The following is a 21,256-nucleotide window of genomic DNA, read 5'->3' on the forward strand; positions in this document are numbered from 1 at the left end:
AGAGGAGAAGTGGGAGACCAAATTGGAGGTGGAAAGATGGAGTGAAAAAGATTTTGTGCGATCAGGGCCTGAACATGCAGGAGGGTGAAATGCGTGCAAGGAATAGAGTGAATTGAAACAATGTGGTATATCGGGGTCGACGTGCTGTCAATGGATTGAACCAGGGCATGTGAAGTGTCTGGGGTAAACCATGGAAAGTTTTGTGGGGCCTGGGTGTGGAAAGGGAGCTGTGGTTTCGGTACATAATACATGACAGCTAGAGACTGTGTGTTAATGAATGTGGCCTTTGCTGTCTTTTCCTAGTGCTACTTCGCACGCATGTGGGGGGAGGGGGGTTGTCATTTCATGTGTGGTGGGGTGACGACAGAAATGAAGAAAGGCAGCAAGTATGAATTATGTACATGTGTATATATGTATATGTCTATGTATGTATATATATGCATACGTTGAAATGTATAGGTATGTATATGTGCTTGTGGGGACGTGTATGTATATACATGTGTATTGTGGGTGGGTTGGGCCATTCTTTCGTCTCTTTCCTTGCGCTACTTCACTGACGTGGGAGACAGTGACAAAGTATAATAAATAAATGAATAACCAATGCCTTCCAAGCCATCCACTTCTGCATTCAAAGGACCCATCAATAACACTCGATCCATTACATCAAAACTGCATACACATCCTCTCAGCTTATCCTAAAAGACTTGTCCCTCTTCTGTCACTCCTCTTGCTACCAGGTGCACAAGTACCAATAATCACCCACCTCCCATAAGCCACACTCCTATCACCCATATCAGTCTAGGGCTCACTTTCTAACACTTTTACAAGTTCTTGTATATCCTTCAATGGAAGTACTACCCCTCCTTTGCCCTTGCCCTCTCACCAAAGGCAGCCTTCATCCCTCAGACATACCCAATCCATTCTTCCCCCTTCCCTTTAAGCTTAGTTTTACTCAGAGCAAGAACATCAAATTCTTCTTCCTAAACATACCACCTATCTCTCTCTTATTATCCTGGTTACACCATATACAACCACACATCCCAACTTAAGCCTTCAAGGAAGATGAGCTCTCCTTTCTTGGCTCTTTCTGTTCTCACTTTCAGAACATGATATACAAGGAGGGGAGGCTTTCCAGCCCCCCATTCCTGATCCTTTTAGTCACCTCCTATGATATACAGAGAATATTCTTTTATCCCTATCCCCTAGGATGAAAACCAAACTATTATCCTTGACATCAAAAATGCAAAGAAACATACATAGTGCTTACCTTCATTATTGTTGGACCTCTGACACACAGCTCTCCATCTTTACCAGGTCCAAGAGAATCTCCAGTTTCTACATCTGTAATCTGAAAAAAGTAAAAGATGTTACTTACTACAGTACTATCATTAGAATTTACATATAAAGTACAGCAATATCTAAATGAAGTACATGAAAGTATCACCTATGTTTTACACACACACAAAACAGAAACATCAGCAGCAGCAGCTGATATAAAAACTTTTTTTCCATGCTTGGATGATCTTAATCTTCCCTACATTTATTTTGTAAAATTAAGAAGGGTTTAGGGATAGAAGTGTGAAGGTATCCCAGAATGAAATATCTCTGGAACATAATATTTCACTATGGCAGACAGAGGAATAAAATAGCAGTAGAGGTGGGAGGCCAAATAATTCCATTACTGCTCAATCAAACCATTTCACATCACATACTGTGTTCCAACATTTCATTCCAACACAGCCACTCTCCTCTGCAAATCCTCATCTACAGTCCATGCCTTGCATCTACAAAACATTGTTGAGACTACTTTAACTTCAAACAGACTTATTTTTGCCCTCCCAGACAATGACTTCTCTTTCCACACATTCTTCAGTGCTTCCAAAACCTTCAACCTTTCATCCACCCTAAGACTCACTTCCTCTTACATGGTTCCATTTGCTACCATCTCCACATTTCACGTCCTCCAATTTTTCTCCATTCAAACTCATCCCCAGCCAACCATTTCCTCAACCCTGACAAACTAAATTCCCTTGCTTTTATTAACATTTACTCTCAACTTCCTCCTTTTGCATACTCTTCAAAACTCAGTCACCAACTTCTACATTTTCACACTCGAATCTACCACTAGCCCTGTATCATCAGCAAACAACAAATAACCCACTTCCAAGGCCCTCTCATCCCCTATATAGTATGTATTAACTCCTCTCTCCAACATTCTCACATTCACCTCCATCACCACTCCATTCATAAACAAATTAAACAACCATGGTAACATCACACACCCTGCTGCAGACCAACATTTACTTGAAACCATTCACTCTCCTCTCTCACTATTCATACACATGCCTTAAACCCTTGATTGGAATATAAAATCTAGGCTTATAAGCCAAGCAATAGAGCTTCTTAGGATATTCAGCACTCTTAATACAGATTAAAATATTCTATCTTAGAAATTATCATAAAAATATATAAGAGCAAGGTTATTAAATTCAGTAGGGTGGAGGGACAAGTCAACTGGGAGGTAAGTTTGAATGGAGAAAAACTGGAGGAAGTGAAGCGTTTTAGATATCTGGGAGTGGACTTACAGCGGATGGAACCATGGAAGTGGAAGCGAGTCACAGGGTCGGGGAGGGGGCAGAAGTTCTGGAAGTGTTGAAGAATGTGTGGAAGGCAAGAACGTCATCTCGGAGAGCAAAAATGGGTATGTTTGAAGGAATAGTGGTTCCAACAATGTTATATGGTTGCGAGGCATAGGCTATAGATAGGGTTGTGCAGAGGAGGGTGGATGTGTTGGAAATGAGATGTTTGAGGACAATATGTGGTTTGAGGTGTTTTGATCGAGTAAATAATGAAAGGGTAAGAGAGACGTGTGGTAATAAAAAGAGTGTGGTTGAGAGAGCAGAAGAGGGTGTGTTGAAATGGTTGGGACACATGGAGAGAATGCATGAGGAAAGATTGACAAAGAAGGTATACGTGTCAGAGGTGGTGGGAACAAGGAGAAGTGGGGGAGACCAAATTGGAGGTGGAAGGATGGAGTGAAAAAGATTTTGAGTGATTGGGGCCTGAACGTACAGGAAGGTGAAAGTAGTGCAAGGAATAGAGTGAATTGGAACGATGTGGTATACCAGGGTCAACATGCCGTCAACTGGTTGAACTAGGGCACGTGAAGAATCTGGGGTAAACCATGGAAAAGTCTGAGAGGACTGGATATGGATAGGGAGCTGTGGTTTTGGTACATCACCCATGACAGCCAAAGACTGAGTGTGAACGAATGTGGCCTTTTTGTCTTGTCCTGGCAGTACCTCTCCAAAGTTTTTTCTATTTTTTTTGGTATTTCCTGTGTGTTGGGGTGGCAACAGGAATGGATGATGGCAGCAAGTATGAATATGTACATAAGTATGTATACATTGAAATGTATATGTATGTATATGTGCGTGTATGGGCTTTTATGTATATGCACGTGTATATGAGTGACTGGGCTAGTCTTCATCTGTTTCCTTGCGCTACCTTGCTGATGCGGGTAACAGCGATTAAGTATAATAATAATGATAATAATAATAATAATAATAATAATAATAATAATAATGATAATAACAATTATGTGTCAAAGGTAGAGGGAACGAGGAGAAGTGGGAGACCAAATTGGAGGTTGAAAGATGGAGTGAAAAAGATTTTGAGCGATCGGGGCCTGAACTTACAGGAGGGTGAAAGGCATGCAAGGAATAGGGGCCTGAACTTACAGGAAGGTCAAAGGCATGCAAGGAATAGAGTGGATTGGAACAATGTTGTATACTGGGGTCGATGTGCTGTCAATGAATTGAACTGGGGCATGTGAAGCACCTGGGGTAAACCATGGAAAGTTTTGTTGGGCCTGGATGTGGAAAGGGAGCTGTGGTTTCAGTGCATTACACATGACAGCTAGAGAATGAGTGTGAAAGAATGTGGCCTTTTTCTGTCTTTTCCTAGCACTACCTGGGGGAGATGCTATTTCACGTGTGGCAAGGTGGCGACGGGAATGGATGAAGGCAGCAAGTATAAATATGTACATGTGTATATATGTATATGTCTGTGTATGTATATGTATGTATATGTTGAAATGTATAGGTATGCATATTAGCATGTGTGGGTGTTTGTATATATACATGTGTATGTGGGTGAGTGGGGCCATTCTTTCATCTGTTTCCTTGCGCTACCCCGCTAACACGGGAGATGGCAATTAATCGTAATAAAAAAAATATTATTATTATCATTATCATACTTAATCACGGTTTCCTGCATCAGCAAGGTAGTGTCAAGAAACAAACGAGGAATGGCCTATCCATTCATATACCTATACAAATACATATACATATGTACATATGTATGTATACATTGAAATGTATATGTATGTATATGTGCGTGTATGGGCTTTTATGTATATGCATGTGTATATGAGCGACTGGGCCAGTCTTCGTCTGTTTCCTTGCACTACCTTGCTGATGCGGGAAACAGCGATTAAGTATAATAATAATAATAATAATAATAATAATAATAACAATAATAATAATAATAATAATAATAACATATACATACACAGACATATACATATATGCACATGTACATATTCAAATATGCTTGCCTTCATCCATTCCTGTCGCTACCCTGCCACACAGGAAATAGCATTGCTACCCCTGCTTCAGCAATGCAGCGCCAAGAAAACAGACAAAACAGGCCACATCCATTCACATTCTCTAGCTGTCATGAGTAATGCACCAAAACCACAGCTCCCTATACACATCCAGGGCCTACATACCTTTCCATGGTTTAGCCCAGATGTTTCACATACCCTGGTTCAGTCCACTGACAGCATGTCAACCCTGGTATACCACATTGTTCCAATTCACTCTATTCCTTGCAAGAATCTCACCCTCCTGTATGTTCAGGTCCCGATCACTCAAAATCTTTTTCACTCCATCCTTCTACCTCCAATTTGGTCACCCATTTCTCCTTGTTCCCTCCACCTCTGACACATATATATCCTCTTTGTCTATCTTTCCTCACTCGATTTTCTCCACATGTCCAAACCATTTCAACACACTCTCTTCTGCTCTCTCAACCACACTCTTTTTGTTTCCACATATCTCTCTTACCCTCTCATTACTTACTCGATCAAAACACCTCAGAGTACATACTGTCCTCAAGTATTTCATTTCCAACACATCCACCCTCCTCCATACAACCCCATCTATAGCCTATGCCTCACAACCATACAACATTGTTGGAACTACTATTCCTTGAAACATACCCATTTCTGCTCTCCAAGATAACGTTTTCTCCTCCCACATGTTCCTCATCGCTCCCAGAACCTTCGCCCCCTCCCCCATCCTGTGACTCACTTCCACTTCCATGATTCCACCCGCTGCTAAGTCCACTCCCAGATATCTAAAACACTTCATTTCCAACAATTTTTCTCCATTCAAACTTACATCCCAACTGACTTGTCCCTCAACCCTTCTGAACCTAATAACTTTGCTCTTATTCACATTTACTTTCAACTTTCTCCTTTCACATGCTTTTCCAAACTCAGTCACCAACCTTTACAGTTTCTCACCCAAATTAGCCACTAGACCTGTATCATCGGCGAACAACTGATTCACTTCCCAGGCCCTCTCTTCCCCTAATCATCTTATAGAATATTATACTGATAAATCTAGTACTTTCTAATTCTACCACTAGAATTTTAGGCAATCTGCATCATCTAGCACATACCTTAATCTCACAAAGAGCAGTGACTTTTCCAACAGTTCCTGGCTCCTCACTTATGTTATTAAGGACAACCAGAGTAGCTTCTGTCATGCCATAGCCCTGCCTCACCAATAAACCTGAAAACTAAAGACAAAGTAATAATTCCTAATGAAAGTAACACCTCTTAAAGCCATACAATGCTCCTCTTAAAACAGTAAAGCCAAGATATTGGATTAATTTAAGAACAAACAAAATGTTAACAATCACAATAAATAATGACTGCTGAAAACTGGACACTAATTTTCTGAAGTTTATAACATATATAACAGGAAAACCTAAAATCTTCAAATAACAAACAAATCAGTGAATGCAATGCATATATGGTATTTCATGTGTGGCTGGGTGGCGATGGGAATGAATAAGGGCAGAGAGTATGTATTATGTACATGTGTATATATGTATATGTCTGTGTGTGTATATATATGTATACATTGAGATGTATATGTATGTATATTTGCGTGTGGGGAAGTGTAGGTATATACACGTGTATGTGGGTGGGTTAGGCCATTCTGTCGTCTGTATCCTTGCACTACCTCACCAACGCAGGAGACAGCGACAAGGCAAGCTAAATAAATAGGGGAGAAAGAATACTTCCCACGCATTCCTCACGTGTCGTAGAAGGTGACTAAAGGGGACACGAGCAGGGGGCTAGAAACCTTCCCCTCCTGGTATTTTAACTTTCTAAAAGGGGAAACAGAAGAAGGAGTCACGTGGGGAGTGCTCATCCTCCTCGAAGGCTCAGATTGGGATGTCTAAATGTGTGTGGATGTAACCAAGATGAGAAAAAAGGAGAGATAGGTAGTATGTTTGAGGAAAGGAACCTGGATATTTTGGCTCTGAGTGAAACGAAGTTCAAGGGTAAAGGGGAAGAGTGGTTTGGGAATGTTTTGGGAGTAAAGTCAGGGGTTAGTGACAAGACAAGAGCAAGGGAAGGAGTAGCACTACTCATGAAACAGGAAGGGTGGGAGTATGTGATAGAGTGTAAGAAAATAAATTCTACATTGATATGGGTAAAACTGAAAGTGGATGGAGAGAGATGGGTGATTATTGGTGCATATGCACCTGGGCATGAGAAGAAAGATCATGAGAGGCAAGTGTTTTGGAAGAAGCTGAATGAGTGTGTTAGTGGTTTTGATGCACAAGACCGGGTTATAGTGATGGGTGATTTGAATGTAAAGGTGAGAAATGTGGCAGTTGAGGGAATAATTGGTATACATGGGGTGTTCAGTGTTGTAAATGAAAATGGTGAAGAGCTTGTAGATTTATGTGCTGAAAAAGGACTGGTGATTGGGAATACCTGGCTTAAAATGAGAGATATACATAAGTATACGTATGTAAGTTGGAGAGATGGCCAGAGAGCGTTATTGGATTACGTGTTAATTCATAGGTGCACGAAAGAGAGACTTTTGGATGTAAATGTGCTGAGAGGTACAACTGGAGGGATGTCTGCTCATTACCTTGTGGAGGCGAAGGTGAAGATTTGTAGAGGTTTTCAGAAAAGAAGAGATAATGTTGGGGTGAAGAGAGTGGTGAGAGTAAGTGAGCTTGGGAAGGAGACTTGTGTGAGGAAGTACCAGGAGAGGTAAGGGGAGTGGGGGAGGAATGGGATGTATTTAGGGAAGCAGTGATGGCTTGTACAAACGATGCTTGTGGCATGAGAAGTGTGGGAGGTGGGCAGATTAGAAAGGGTAGTGAGTGGTGGGATGAAGAAGTAAGATTATTAGTGAGAGAGAAAAGAGAGGCATTTGGACAGTTTTTGCAGGGAAATAGTGCAAATGAGTGGGAGATGTATAAAAGAAAGAGGCAGGAGGTCAAGAGAAAGGTGCAAGAGGTGAAAAAGAGGGCAAATGAGAGTTGGGGTGAGAGAGTATCATTAAATTTTTGGGAGAATGAAAAGATGTTTTGGAAGGAGGTAAATAAAGTGTGTAAGACAAGGGAGCAAATGGGAACTTCAATGAAGGGGGCTAATGGGGAGGTGATAACAAGTAGTGGTGATGTGAGAAGGAGATGGAGTGAGTATTTTGAAGGTTTGTTGAATGTGTTTGATGATAGAGTGGCAGATATAGGGTGTTTTGGTCGAGGTGGTATGCAAAGTGAGAGGGTTAAGGAAAATGATTTGGTAAACAGAGAAAAGGTAGTAAAAGCTTTGCGGAAGATGAAAGCTGGCAAGGCAGCGGGTTTGGATGGTACTGCAGTGGAATTTATTAAAAAAGGGGGTGACTGTAATGTTGACTGTTTGGTAAGGCTATTTAATGTATGTATGATTCATGGTGAGGTGCCTGAGGATTGGCGGAATGCTTGCATAGTGCCATTGTACAAAGGCAAAGGGGATAGGAGTGAGTGCTCAAATTACAGAGGTATAAGTTTGTTGAGTATTCCTGGTAAATTATATGGAAGGGTATTGATTGAGAGGGTGAAGGCATGTATAGAGCATCAGATTGGGGAAGAGCAGTGTGGTTTCAGAGGCGGTAGAGGATGTGTGGATCAGGTGTTTGCTTTGAAGAATGTATGTCAGAAATACTTAGAAAAGCAAATGGATTTGTATGTAACATTTATGGATCTGAAGAAGGCATATGATAGAGTTGATAGAGATGCTCTGTGGAAGGTATTAAGAATATATGGTGTGGGAGGCAAGATGTTAGAAGCAGTGAAAAGTTTTTATTGAGGATGTAAGGCATGTGTAAGTGTAGGAAGAGAGGAAAGTGATTGGTTCTCAGTGAATGTAAGTTTGCGGTAGGGGTGTGTGATGTCTTCATGGTTGTTTAATTTGTTTATGGATGGGGTTGTTAGGGAGGTGAATGCAAGAGTTTTGGAAAGAGGGGCAAGAATGCAGTCTGTTGTGGATGAGAGAGCTTGGAAAGTGAGTCAGTTGTTGTTCACTGATGATACAGCGCTGGTGGCTGATTCATGTGAGAAACTGCAGAAGCTGGTGACTGAGTTTGGTAAAGTGTGTGAAAGAAGAAAGTTGAGAGTAAATGTGAATAAGAGCAAGGTTATTAGGTACAGTAGGGTTGAGGGTCAAGTCAATTGGGAGGTAAGTTTGAATGGAGAAAAACTGGAGGAAGTGAAGTGTTTTAGATATCTGGGAGTGGATTTGGCAGCTGATGGAACCATGGAAGTGGAAGTGAATCATTGGGTGGGGGAGGGGGCAAAAATTCTGGGAGCCTTGAAGAATGTGTGGAAGTCGAGAACATTATCTTGGAAAGCAAAATTGGGTATGTTTGAAGGAATAGTGGTTCCAACAATGTTGTATGGTTGCGAGGCGTGGGCTATGGATAGAGTTGTGCGCAGGAGGGTGGATATGCTGGAAATGAGATGTTTGAGGACAATATGTGGTGTGAGGTGGTTTGATCAAGTAAGTAATGTAAGGGTAAGAGAGATGTGTTTTAATAAAAAATGTGGTTGAGAGAGCAGAAGACGGTGTTTTGAAATGGTTTGGTCACACACCATATATTATTAATACCTTCCACAGAGCATCTCTGTCAACTCTATTATATGCCTTCTCCAGATCCATAAATGCTACATACAAATCCATTTGCTTTTCTAAGTATTTCTCACATACATTCTTCAAAGCAAACACCTGATCCACACATCCTCTACTACTTCTGAAACCACACTGCTCTTCCCCAATCTGATGCTCTGTACATGCCTTCACCCTCTCAATCAATACCCTCCCATATAATTTCCTAGGAATACTCAACAAACTTATACCTCTGTAATTTGAGCACACACTTTTATCCCCTTTGCCTTTGTACAATGGCACTATGCAAGCATTCTGCCAATCCTCAGGCACCTCACCATGAGTCATACATACATTTAATAACCTTACCAAACAGTCAACAATAAAGTCACCCCCTTTTTTAATAAATTCCACTGCAATATCATCCACACCCACTGCCTTGCTGGCTTTCATCTTCCGCAATGCTTTTACTACCTGTTCTCTGTTTACCAAATCATTTTCCCTAACCCTCTCACTTTGCACACCACCTCGACCACAACACCCTAACATCTGCCACTCTATCATCAAACATTCAACAAACCTTCAAAATACTCACTCCATCTCCTTCTCACATCACCACTACTTGTTATCATCTCCCAATTTGCCCCCTTCACTGAAGTTCCCATTTGCTCCCTTGTCTTACACACTTTATTTACCTCCTTCCAAAACATCTTTTTATTCTCCCTAAAATTTAATGATACTCTCTCACCCCAACTCTCCTTTGCCCTCTTTTTCACCTGTTGCACCTTTCTCTTGACTTCCTGCCTCTTTCTTTTTTACATCTCCCACTCATTTGCATCATTTCCCTGCAAAAATCGTCCAAATGCCTCTCTCTTCTCTTTCCCTAATAATCTTACTTCTTCATCCCACCACTCACTACCCTTTCTAATCTGCCCACCTCCCACGCTTCTCATGCCACAAACATTCCTGCATTAGCGAGGTAGCGTTAAGAACAGAGGACTGGGCCTCTGAGGGAATATCCTCACCAGGCCCCCTTCTCTGTTCCTTCTTTTGGAAAATTAAAAAAAAACGAGAGGTGAGGATTTCTAGCCACCTGCTCCCTCCCCTTTTAGTCGCCTTCTGTGACACACAGGGAATACATGGGAAGTATTCTTTCTCCCCTATCACCAGGAATATTATTATCATTATTATTATTATTCATTATACTTTGTCGCTGTCTCTCACGTTAGTGAGGTAGCGCAAGGAAACAGATGAAAGAATGGTGACTGAGTTTGGTAGTGTGAAAGAAGAAAGCTGAGAGTAAATGTGAATAAGAGCAAGGTTATTAGGTACAGTAGGGTTCAGGGACAAGTCAAGTGGGATGTAAGTTTGAATGGGGAAAAACCGAAGGAAGTGAAGAGTTTTAAATATCTGGGAGTGGAGTTGGCAGCGGATGGAACCATGGAAGCGGAAGTGAATCATTGGGTGGGGGAGGGGGCAAAAGTTCTGGGAGCGTTGAAGAATGTGTGGAAGTCAAGAGCATTATCTCAGAAAGCAAAAATGGGTATGTTTGAAGGAATAGTGGTTCCAACAACGTTATATGGTTGCGAGGCGTAGGCTATAGACAGAGTTGTGCAGAGGAGGGTGGATGTGCTGGAAAAGAGATGTTTGAGGACAATATGTGGTGTGAGGTGGTTTGATCGAGTAAGTAATAATAGGGTAAGAGAGATGATGAGTTAATAAAAAGAGTGTGGTTGAGAGAGCAGAAGAGGGTGTTTTGAAATGGTTTGGTCACATGGAGAGAATGAGTGAGGAAAGATTGACCAAGAGGATATATGTGTCAGAGGTTGAGGGAACAAGAAGTGGGAGACCAAATTGGAGGTGGAAAGATGGAGTGAAAAAGATTTTAAGTGATCGGGGCCTGAACATGCAGGAGGGTGAAAGGCGTGCAAGGAATGGAGTGAATTGGAACGATGTGGTATACCGGGGTCAACGTGCTGTCAGTGGATTGAACCAGGGCAAGTGAAGCGTCTGAGGTAAACCATGGAAAGTTGTGTGGGGCCTGGATGTGGAAAGGGAGCTGTGGTTTCAGCGCATTATTACATGACAGCTAGAGATTTAGTGTGAAGGAATGTGGCCTTTGTTGTCTTTTCCGAGCGCTACCTCGCGCACATGCGGGGGGATGGGGTTGTTATTTCATATGTGGTGGAGTGGCAATGGGAATGAATAAAGGCAGACAGTATGAATTATGTACATGTGTATATATGTATATGTCTGTGTGTGTATATATATGTATATGTTGAGATGTAGAGGTATGTATATTTATGTGTGTGGACGTGTATGTATATACATGTGTATGTGGGTGGGTTGGGCCATTCTTTCATCTGTTTCCTTGCGCTACCTCGCTAACGCGGGAGACAGAGACAAAGTAATATATATAAATAGAAATATGAATATAATGTATATATAGGCCCCAATCGCTCAAAATCATTTTCACTCCATCTTTCCACCTCCAATTTGGTCTCCCACTACTCCTTGTTCCTCCACTTCTGACACATATATCTCTTTGTCAATCTTTCCTCACTCATTTTCTCCATGTGACCAAACCATTTCAATACACCCTCTTCTGCTCTCTCAACCACACTTTTTCTTACCACACATCTCTCTTAACCTTCCATTACTTAATCAAACCACATTGGTTCATACTCAGTCTCTAGCTGTCATGTGTAATGCACTGAAACTACAGCTCCCTTTCCACATCCAGGCCTCACAAACCTTTCCCTGGTTTACCCCAGATGCTTCACGAATGGAATTCTTGCAAACAATGCATCAATGATGAAGTGATTAATTATATTTACCCTTTTGTGAAGTAATTCTTGCACTTCGCTTGGCAAGAAAGCAGCCCCACAGACGATTTTCTTCACAGAGCTTAGGTCAAACTGTGCAACCAATTCATGTTTGGCCAAAAAAATGGCCAAAGGAGGTACCAGTGGTACATAATTCACCTGGATGAAGGAATCTACTTTGAGATATGATGACAATAAGTTACCTACATTATCTGAAGAAGGTTCTATATCAATGAAACATAAAGTCCAAAACCTGAATAAATTACAGTATTGATTGATAAAAGAGAGACATCATTCACAAAGTAACTAAATCAATCATCTGGTATTAACTGAAATTGCTTACTGAAATTAAAACCATTGAAGAGTAAATGCAGAAATTATGGCATACTAACCTTGTAAGTCTGAATTGCATTCAAAAAGACGTTAGGTATAAACTTATGAAGGCTGACTATGGTTGCTCTATGTGTAAGTGAGATTAGGATCAAGCCAATCCCAAAAACATGGAAAATTGGCAAAACACTTAAGACAACACTTTCACTTTCTATATTCATGCACTCTTTTCCCCTGAAAGGGATAAAAGAGAAAGAATTAATACATCTTGACAATACTACTCTACAGCATCTGACAATACAACAACATAATTAAAGAGACTGCACAAGCCTTGCAGTTGTATACAGTCCTAAATATCATTTCATAAATGCAGCAAAGCACATAAAAATGTGATATAATATCATAGCTTAAGTACTTCTTCCCATGGTAAGTTATTTCTGAAATCTCTTACACATTCTACAGTCCTGTAAAATACTCATTCTATCTGTGTTTGATGATAGGGTGACAGATGTAGGGTGTTTGAATAAGCATGGTATGCGAAGTGAGGGAGTTAGAGAGAGCAGTTCAGTGAAAAGAGAAGTAGTAAAAACCTTTCAGATGATGAAAGCCAGCAAGACAGCAGGATTGGATGGTATTGCAGCTGATATTATCAAGAAAGGGGGTGACTGTCTTGCTGATTGGTTGGTAAGGATGTTCATTGTATATATGGATAATGGTGAAGTCCCTCAAGATTGGAGGAATGCATGTATATCACTATCATACAATGCAAAGTGGATAAAGGTGAGTGCTCAAACTACAGAGGCATAAGTTTGTTGAGTATACCTGGAAAATTATGTGGGAGGGTATTGATTAAGAGGGTGAAGGCATGTACATAGCATCAGATTGGGGATGAGAAGTGTGATTTCAAAAGTGGTAGAGGATGTGTGGATCAGGTGTTTGCTTTGAAGAAATTCCTGTGTATGAGAAATACTTAGAAAAAGGGATGGATTTATATGTGCCATTTAAGAATCCAGAGAAGGTATGTGATAGGGCTGATAGAGATGTAAGAAAGTAAATCGAGACTGATGTGGCTAAAACTGAAAGTGGATGGAGAGAGATGGGTGATTACTGGTGCTTATGCACCTGGTCATGAGAAGAAAGATCATGAGAAGCAAGTGTTTTGGGAGCAGCTGATTAAGTGTGTCAGCAACTTTGATGCATGAGACTAGGTCTTACTGATGGGTGAGTTAAATGCGAAGGTGAGTAATGTGGCAGTTGAGGGTATAATTGGTGTACATGGGGTATTCAATGTTGTAAATGGAAATGGTGAAGAGCTTGTGAATTTATGTACTGAAAAAAGACTTGTGATTATGAATACCTGGTTTAAAAAGAGAGATATAGATAAGTATACATATGTGAGTATGAGAGATGGTCATTGGGTATTACTTGATTACGAGTTAATTGACAGGCGTGAAAAAGAGAGACTTTTGGATGTTAACATGCTGAGAGGGGCAGCTGGAGGGATCACTATCTTGTGGAGGCGAAGGTGAAGATTTGTAGAGATTTTCAAAATGAAGAGAAAATGTTTGGGAAAAGAGAGTGGTGAGAGTAAGTGAGCTTGGAAAGGAGACTTGAGTGAGGAAGTACCAGGAGATTGAGAGTAGAACGGCAAAAAGTGAGAGCAAATGACGTGAGGAGAGTGGGTGTGGAATGGGGTGTATTTAGGGAAGCAGTGATGGCTTGTGCAAAAGATGCATGTGGCATGAGAATAGTGGGAGGTGGGTAGATTAGAAAGGGTATTGAGTGGTGGGATGAAGAAGTTAAGTTGTTAGCGAAACAGATAGGAGAACTGTTTGGACAACACTGACAAGGAAGGAGTGCAATTGACTGGGAGATGTATAAAACAAAGTGGCAGGAGGTCAAGGGGTGAAAAAGAGGGCAAATGAGAGTTGGGATGAGAGTGTATCATTAAACTTTAGGGAGAATAAAAAGATGTTTTGGAAGGAGGTAAATAATGTGCATAAGACAAGTGAACAAATCGGAACATCGGTGAAGGGGTCAAGTAGCGAAGTAATAACAGGTAGTGATGAAGTGAGAAGGAGATGGAGTGAGTATTTTGAAGGTTTGTTAAATGTTTCATGACAGGGTGGTAGATAAAGGTTGTTTTGGTCGGGGTGGTGTTCGAAGTGAGAGGATTAGGAAGAATGGTTTGGTGAAAGGGAAGAGGTAGTGAAAGTTTTGCAGAAGATGAAACCCAGCAAGGCGGCAGGTCTGGAAGGTGCTGCAGTAGAATTTATTAAGAAAGGAGGTGACTGTGTTGTTGATTGGTTGGTAAGGATATTCAGTGCATGTATGGATCATGGTGAAGTGCCTGAGGATTGGCAGAATGCATACATATTGCTAATGTAAAAAGGCAAAGAGGATAAAGGCAAGTGTACAAACTACAGAGGCGTAAGTTTGTTGAGTATTCCTGGGAAACTGCTTGGGAGGATATTGATTGAGAGGGTGAAGGCATGTGCAGAGCACCAGACTGGGGAGGAGCAGTGTGGTTTCAGAAGTGGTAGAGGATGTGTGGATCAGGTGTTTGCTTTGAAGAATGTGTACGAGAAATACTTAAAAAAAAAATGGATTTGTATGTACCATTTATGAATCTGGAGAAGGCATATGATAGAGTTGATAGAGATGCTCTGGGGAAGGTATTAAGAATATATGGTATAGGAGGCAAATTGTAAGAAGCAGTGAAAAGTTTTTATCGAGGATGCAAGGCATGCGTTACGAGTAGGAAGATAGGAAAGTGATTAGTTCTCAGTGAATGTCGGTCTGCGGCATGGATGTGTGATGTCCCCATGGTTGTTTTATTTGTTTATGGATGGGGTGGTTAGGGAGGTAAGTGCAAGAGTTTTGGAGAGAAGGGCAAGTATGCCGTTGGTTGGGGATGAGAGGGGTGGCAATGGGAACTGATGAAGGCAGCAAGTATGAATATTACATGTGTATATGTGTATACGTCTGTGTATGTATATATACGTTGAAATGTATAGGTATGCATATGTGTGTGTGTGGGCTTTTATGCATGTACATGTGTATGTGGGTGGATTGGGCCATTCTTTCGCCTGTTTCCTTGCACTACCTCGCTAATGCGGGAGACGGCGATAAATTATAATAATAATAGGGGATAGGGGATTAAGAATACTTCCCACGTATTCCCTGCGTGTCGTAGAAGGCGACTAAAAGGGGAGGGAGCGGGGGGCTGGAAATCCTCCCCTCTCGTTTTTTTTTTTTAATTTTCCAAGGGAAGGAACAGAGGGGGCCAGGTGAGGATATTCCAAAAAAGGCCCAGTCCTCTGTTCTTGGCGCTACCTCGCTAACGCGGGAAATGGCGAATGGCTTGAAAGAAAGAAGAAAGAATAATAATAACAATAATAATAATAAGAAGAAACCCTCCCCTCCCTGTATCTTAACTTTCTAAAAGGGGAAACAGAAGGAGTCACGTCGGGAATGCTCATCCTCCTCGAAGGCTCAGATTGGGGTGTTTAAATGTGTGTGGATGTGACCAAGATGAGAAAAAAGGAAAGATAGGTAGTATGTTTGAGGAAAGGAACCTGGATGTTTTGGCTCTGAGTGAAATGAAGCTCAAGGGTAAAGGGGAAGAGTGGTTTGGGAATGTTTTGGGAGTGAAGTCAGGGGTTAGAGAGAGGACAAGAGCAAGGGAAGGAGTAGCACTACTCATGAAACAGGAGTGGTGGGAGTATGTGATAGAGTGTAAGAAAATAAATTCTAGATTGATATGGGTAAAACTGAAAGTGGATGGAGAGAGATGGGTAATTATTGGTGCATATGCACCTGGGCATGGAAAAGAAAGATCATGAGAGGCAAGTGTTTTGGAAGCAGCTGAATGAGTGTGTTAGTGGTTTTGATGCACAAGACCGGGTTATAAATATGGGTGATTTGAATGCAAAGATGAGTAATGTGGCAGTTGAGGGAATAATTGGTATACATGGGGTGTTCAGTGTTGTAAATGAAAATGGTGAAGAGCTTGTAGATTTACGTGCTGAAAAAGGACTGGTGATTGGGAATACCTGGTTTAAAATGAGATATATACATAAGTATACATATGTAAGTAGGAGAGACGGCCAGAGAGCGTTATTGGATTACGAGTTAATTGATAGGCGCACGAAAGAGAGACTTTTGGATGTTAATGTGCTGAGAGGTGCAACAGGAGGGATGTCTGATCATTATCTTGTGAAGGCGAAGGTGAAGATTTGTAGAGGTTTTCAGAAAAGAAGAGAGAATGTTGGGGTGAAGAGAGTGGTGAGAGTAAGTGAGCTTGGGAAGGAGACTTGTGTGAGGAAGTGCCAGGAGAGACTGAGTACAGAATGGAAAAAGGTGAGAACAAAGGACGTAAGGGAAGTGGGGGAGGAATGGGATGTATTAAGGGAAGCAGTGATGGCTTGCGCAAACGATGCTTGTGGCATGAGAAGCGTGGGAGGTGGGCAGATTAGAAAGGGTAGTGAGTGGTGGGATGAAGAAGTAAGATTATTAGTGAAAGAGAAGAGAGAGGCATTTGGACGATTTTTGCAGGGAAATGATGCAAATGAGTGGGAGATGTATAAAAGAAAGAGGCAGGAGGTCAAGAGAAAGGTGCAAGAGGTGAAAAAGAGGGCAAATGAGAGATGGGGTGAGAGAGTATCATTAAATTTTAGGGAGAATAAAAAGATGTTTTGTTAGGAGGTAAATAAAGTGTGTAAGACAAGGGAGCAAATGGGAACTTCAGTGAAGGGGGTTAATGGGGAGGTGAAAACAAGTAGTGGTGATGTGAGAAAGAGATGGAGTGAGTATTTTGAAGGTTTGTTGAATGTGTTTGATGATAAGAGTGGCAGATGTGGTGTTTTGGTCAAGGTGGTGTGCAAAGTGAGAGGGTTAAGGAAAATGATTTAGTAAACAGAGAAGAGGCAGTAAAAGCTTTGCGGAAGATGAAAGCCGGCAAGGCAGCGGGTTTGGATGGTACTGCAGTGGAATTTATTAAATAAGGGGGTGACTGTATTGTTGACTGTTTGGTAAGGTTATTTAATGTATGTATGATTCATGGTGAGGTGCCTGAGGGTTGGCGGAATGCTTGCATAGTGCCATTGTACAAAGGCAAAGGTGATAAGAGTGAGTGCTCAAAATACTGAGGTATAAGTTTGTTGAGTATTCCTGGTAAAATATATGGGAGGGTATTGATTGAGAGGGTGAAGGCATGTACAGAGCATCAGATTGGGGAAGAGCAGTGTGGTTTCAGAAGTGGTAGAGGATGTGTGGATCAGGTGTTTGCTTTGAAGAATGTATGTGAGAAATACTTAGAAAAGCAAATGGATTTGTATGTAACATTTATGGATCTGAAGAAGGCATATGATAGAGTTGATAGAGATGCTCTGTGGAAGGTATTAAGAATATATGGTGTGGGAGGCGAGTTGTTAGAAGCAGTGAAAAGTTTTTATCGAGGATGTAAGGCATGTGTACGTGTAGGAAGAGAGGAAAGTGATTGGTTCTCAGTGAATGTAGGTTTGCGGCAGGGGTGTGTGATGTCTCCATGGTTGTTTAATTTGTTTATGGATGGGGTTGTTAGGAAGGTAAATGCAAGAGTTTTGGAAAAAGGGGCAAGTATGCAGTTTGTTGTGGATGAGAGAGCTTGGGAAGTGAGTCAGTTGTTGTTCGCTGATGATACAGTGCTGGTGGCTGATTCATGTGAGAAACTGCAGAAGCTGGTGACTGAGTTTGGTAAAGTGTGTGAAAGAAGAAAGTTGAGAGTAAATGTGAATAAGAGCAAGGTTATTAGGTACAGTAGGGTTGAGGGTCAAGTCAATTGGGAGGTAAGTTTGAATGGAGAAAAACTGGAGGAAGTAAAGTGTTTTAGATATCTGGGAGTGAATCTGGCAGCGGATGGAACCATGGAAGCGGAAGTGAATCACAGGGTGTGGGAGGGGGCAAAAATTCTGGGAGCCTTGAAGAATGTTTGGAAGTCGAGAACATTATCTTGGAAAGCAAAAATGGGTATGTTTGAAGGAATAGTGGTTCCAACAATGTTGTATGATTGCGAGGCGTGGGCTATGGATAGAGTTGTGCGCAGGAGGGTGGTTGTGCTGGAAATGAGATGTTTGAGGACAATATGTGGTGTGAGGTGGTTTGATCGAGTAAGTAATGTAAGGGTAAGAGAGATGTGTGGTAATAGAAAGAGTGTGGTTGAGAGAGCAGAAGAGGGTGTTTTGAAATGGTTTGGTCACATGGAGAGAGTGAGTGAGGAAAGATTGACCAAGAGGATATGTGTCAGAGGTGGAGGGAACGAGGAGAAGTGGGAGACCAAACTGGAGGTGGAAAGATGGTGTGAAAAAGATTTTGAGAGATCGGGGCGTGAACATGCAGGAGGGTGAAAGGCTTGCAAGGAATGGAGTGAATTGGAACGATGTGGTATACCGGGGACGACGTGCTGTCAATGGATTGAACCAGGGCATGTGAAGAGTCTGGGGTAAACCATGGAAAGTTCTGTGGGGCCTGGATGTGGAAAGGGAGCTGAGGTTTTGGTGCATTATTACATGACAGCTTGAGACTGAGTGTGAACGAATGGGGCCTTTGTTGTCTTTTCCTAGTGCTAACTCGCACACATGAGGGGGGAGGGGTTGTTATTCCATGTGTGGCGAGGTGGCGATGGGAATGAATAAAGGCAGACAGTATGAATTATTATCCCTGGGGATAGGGGATCAAGAATACTTCCCACGTATTCCCTGTGTGTTGTAGAAGGTGACTAAAAGGGGAGGGAGCGGGAGGCTGGAAATCCTCCCCTCTCGTTTTTTTCTTTTTTTTAATTTTCCAAAAGAAGGAACAGAGGGGGGCCAGGTGAGGATATTCCACAAAGGCCCAGTCCTCTGTTCTTAATGCTACCTCTCTAAAGCGCGAAATGGCGAATAGTTTAAAAGAAAGAAAAAGACGTATGAATTATGTACATGTGTACATATGTATATGTCTGTGTGTGTATATATATGTATACATTGAGATGTATAGGTAAGTATATTTGCGTGTATGGACGTGTATGTATATACATGTGTATGTGGGTGGGTTGGGCCATTCTTTCGTCTGTTTCCCTGCGCTACCTCACTAGCGCGGGAGACAGCGACAAAGCAAAATAAAAATAAATAATAATAACAAATATTTATTATATTCAATATATTTTGTTGCTGTTTCCCACGTTAGCAAGGCAGCGCAAGGAAACAGGCGAAAGAATGGCCCAACCCACCCATATACATATGTATATACATAAATGCCCGCACACGAACATATACATACTTATACCTAAACACAAAAAGTGGTAAGATACATTTTTAGTATGGTACTATACATCATCAACACATCACAAAATCAAAATGCCTGAAATCATAATGAGTAAAGAAAACAATCATACATCACCAACACATTATTGCAAAAAGAAGATGCCTGAAAATCAGTGAATAAAGAAAACAACCATCAATGGAATGACAGGTGCTATAAAAATTCATTCTTGTTATACTATATGTTATGTTACAGTTAGTGTTTCTATGTGCAGCAATCCAATCTATTTTGATGACATTCTCCTGAATTGAATCATAATCTTCACTGGATCAGACGTAAACACATAATGAACACCACTGAAATTTCTGGTTTCTTACCCGGCAGTTACAAGTGTTGCGAGCCAATTCTTTGATGTGAGCTCAACTCCCTTGGGAAGGCCAGTAGTACCAGAAGAGTAGGGTAAATGTACTACACCACTACCAGACACACCACAGCACTCCCAGTCTTCAGGGGCTTCTTTCCATAAACTTGACAGAGGCTGTATACCATCCTTACTTTCATTTCCCAACAGATAAACACCCTGGTGGTAAATGGAACAAAAGAATCAATACATGTATCAGAATCCATGAAATATAGATTCTAAAGTTTTACTACATATTCCCATTCTCCACATCCAACAAAAATGATTCCAATGCATTTCTATCAATTTTTTGCATTCCTACCTGTATTCTTCAAGTTATGTATACTGGTTAATGTACTAGCTTAAACAAGGTTCACTCAAGCTTATTTCTTGTCAGGAAAAACTATAGACTTTCTCTTAACTGACTGAAAATGCATGGCAAACTCTTTGGGAACTGCTTTCAGTATTCCTGCTCAGTCATTACCATTTCAAGAAGCAGATATATATGTTGCAAAAAGGAGTTTGGTGAAAATGGTACATTTTCTTTTTTTCTTTCATTCATTTGCCATTTCTGGCATTAGTGAGGTAGTACTATAACCAGATGAAGAAGTGGCCTCATTCGCTCACATCCATTCTCTCGCTGTCATGTATAATAAACCAAAACCTGAGCCTACTATCCACAACCAGGCCTCACAAACTTTTCCATTGTTTCTGCCATAGTTCATCCCACTGACAGTACATCCCTACATAATTTGGATATTGCATACAGGTAGTTAGTCTGACAAATATATAATCTCATTATCATAACTCATGAAGTACAATGGAAGAGGGTAGATAAAGATACAAACTCCAAAAAGGAAGGTTACAAATCGTGGCTTCTGAAGAAAAAGAAGGGGGTAACAAAGCAACATTATCATTATACAGCACAATATCATAATTGCAATTACTAATGCAAAACTTAGTTAACTTTCAGTAAGACGTAGTATCATGAGAAACTAACTGGGAGATACAAAACTACTTAAGAGCCCACAGAGTTTCTCTCAGATATCTTATAGATCAATTATAATTTGTTTAGCCCTGTTGACTTACTTGTGGTCATTCTTACCTCTTAAAGGCATTGAAGAGTTAAATAAAAACTGCAGATATAATTTTTCTTTACAATTAATTGTGTGTTCTATT

General features: G+C 41.1%; 1 protein-coding gene across 2 annotated transcripts in view; it reads right to left on the reverse strand.

Moving 5' to 3' along the window:
* LOC139765664 (uncharacterized) overlaps positions 1–21,256 on the reverse strand; it is a 137,924-nt gene that overhangs the window by 21,682 nt on the left and 94,986 nt on the right. For both annotated transcript variants that reach the window (XM_071693376.1, XM_071693386.1), the window contains exons 6-10: positions 20,055–20,257; positions 12,462–12,633; positions 12,082–12,228; positions 5,749–5,868; positions 1,268–1,348 (exon numbers count right to left, since the gene is read on the reverse strand). In XM_071693376.1, the coding sequence (XP_071549477.1) occupies positions 1,268–1,348; positions 5,749–5,868; positions 12,082–12,228; positions 12,462–12,633; positions 20,055–20,257 (723 nt within the window). The remainder of the gene's footprint in view (positions 1–1,267; positions 1,349–5,748; positions 5,869–12,081; positions 12,229–12,461; positions 12,634–20,054; positions 20,258–21,256) is intronic.

The sequence above is a fragment of the Panulirus ornatus genome, chromosome 4, assembly GCF_036320965.1.
Source record: "Panulirus ornatus isolate Po-2019 chromosome 4, ASM3632096v1, whole genome shotgun sequence".
NCBI lineage: Eukaryota > Metazoa > Arthropoda > Malacostraca > Decapoda > Palinuridae > Panulirus > Panulirus ornatus.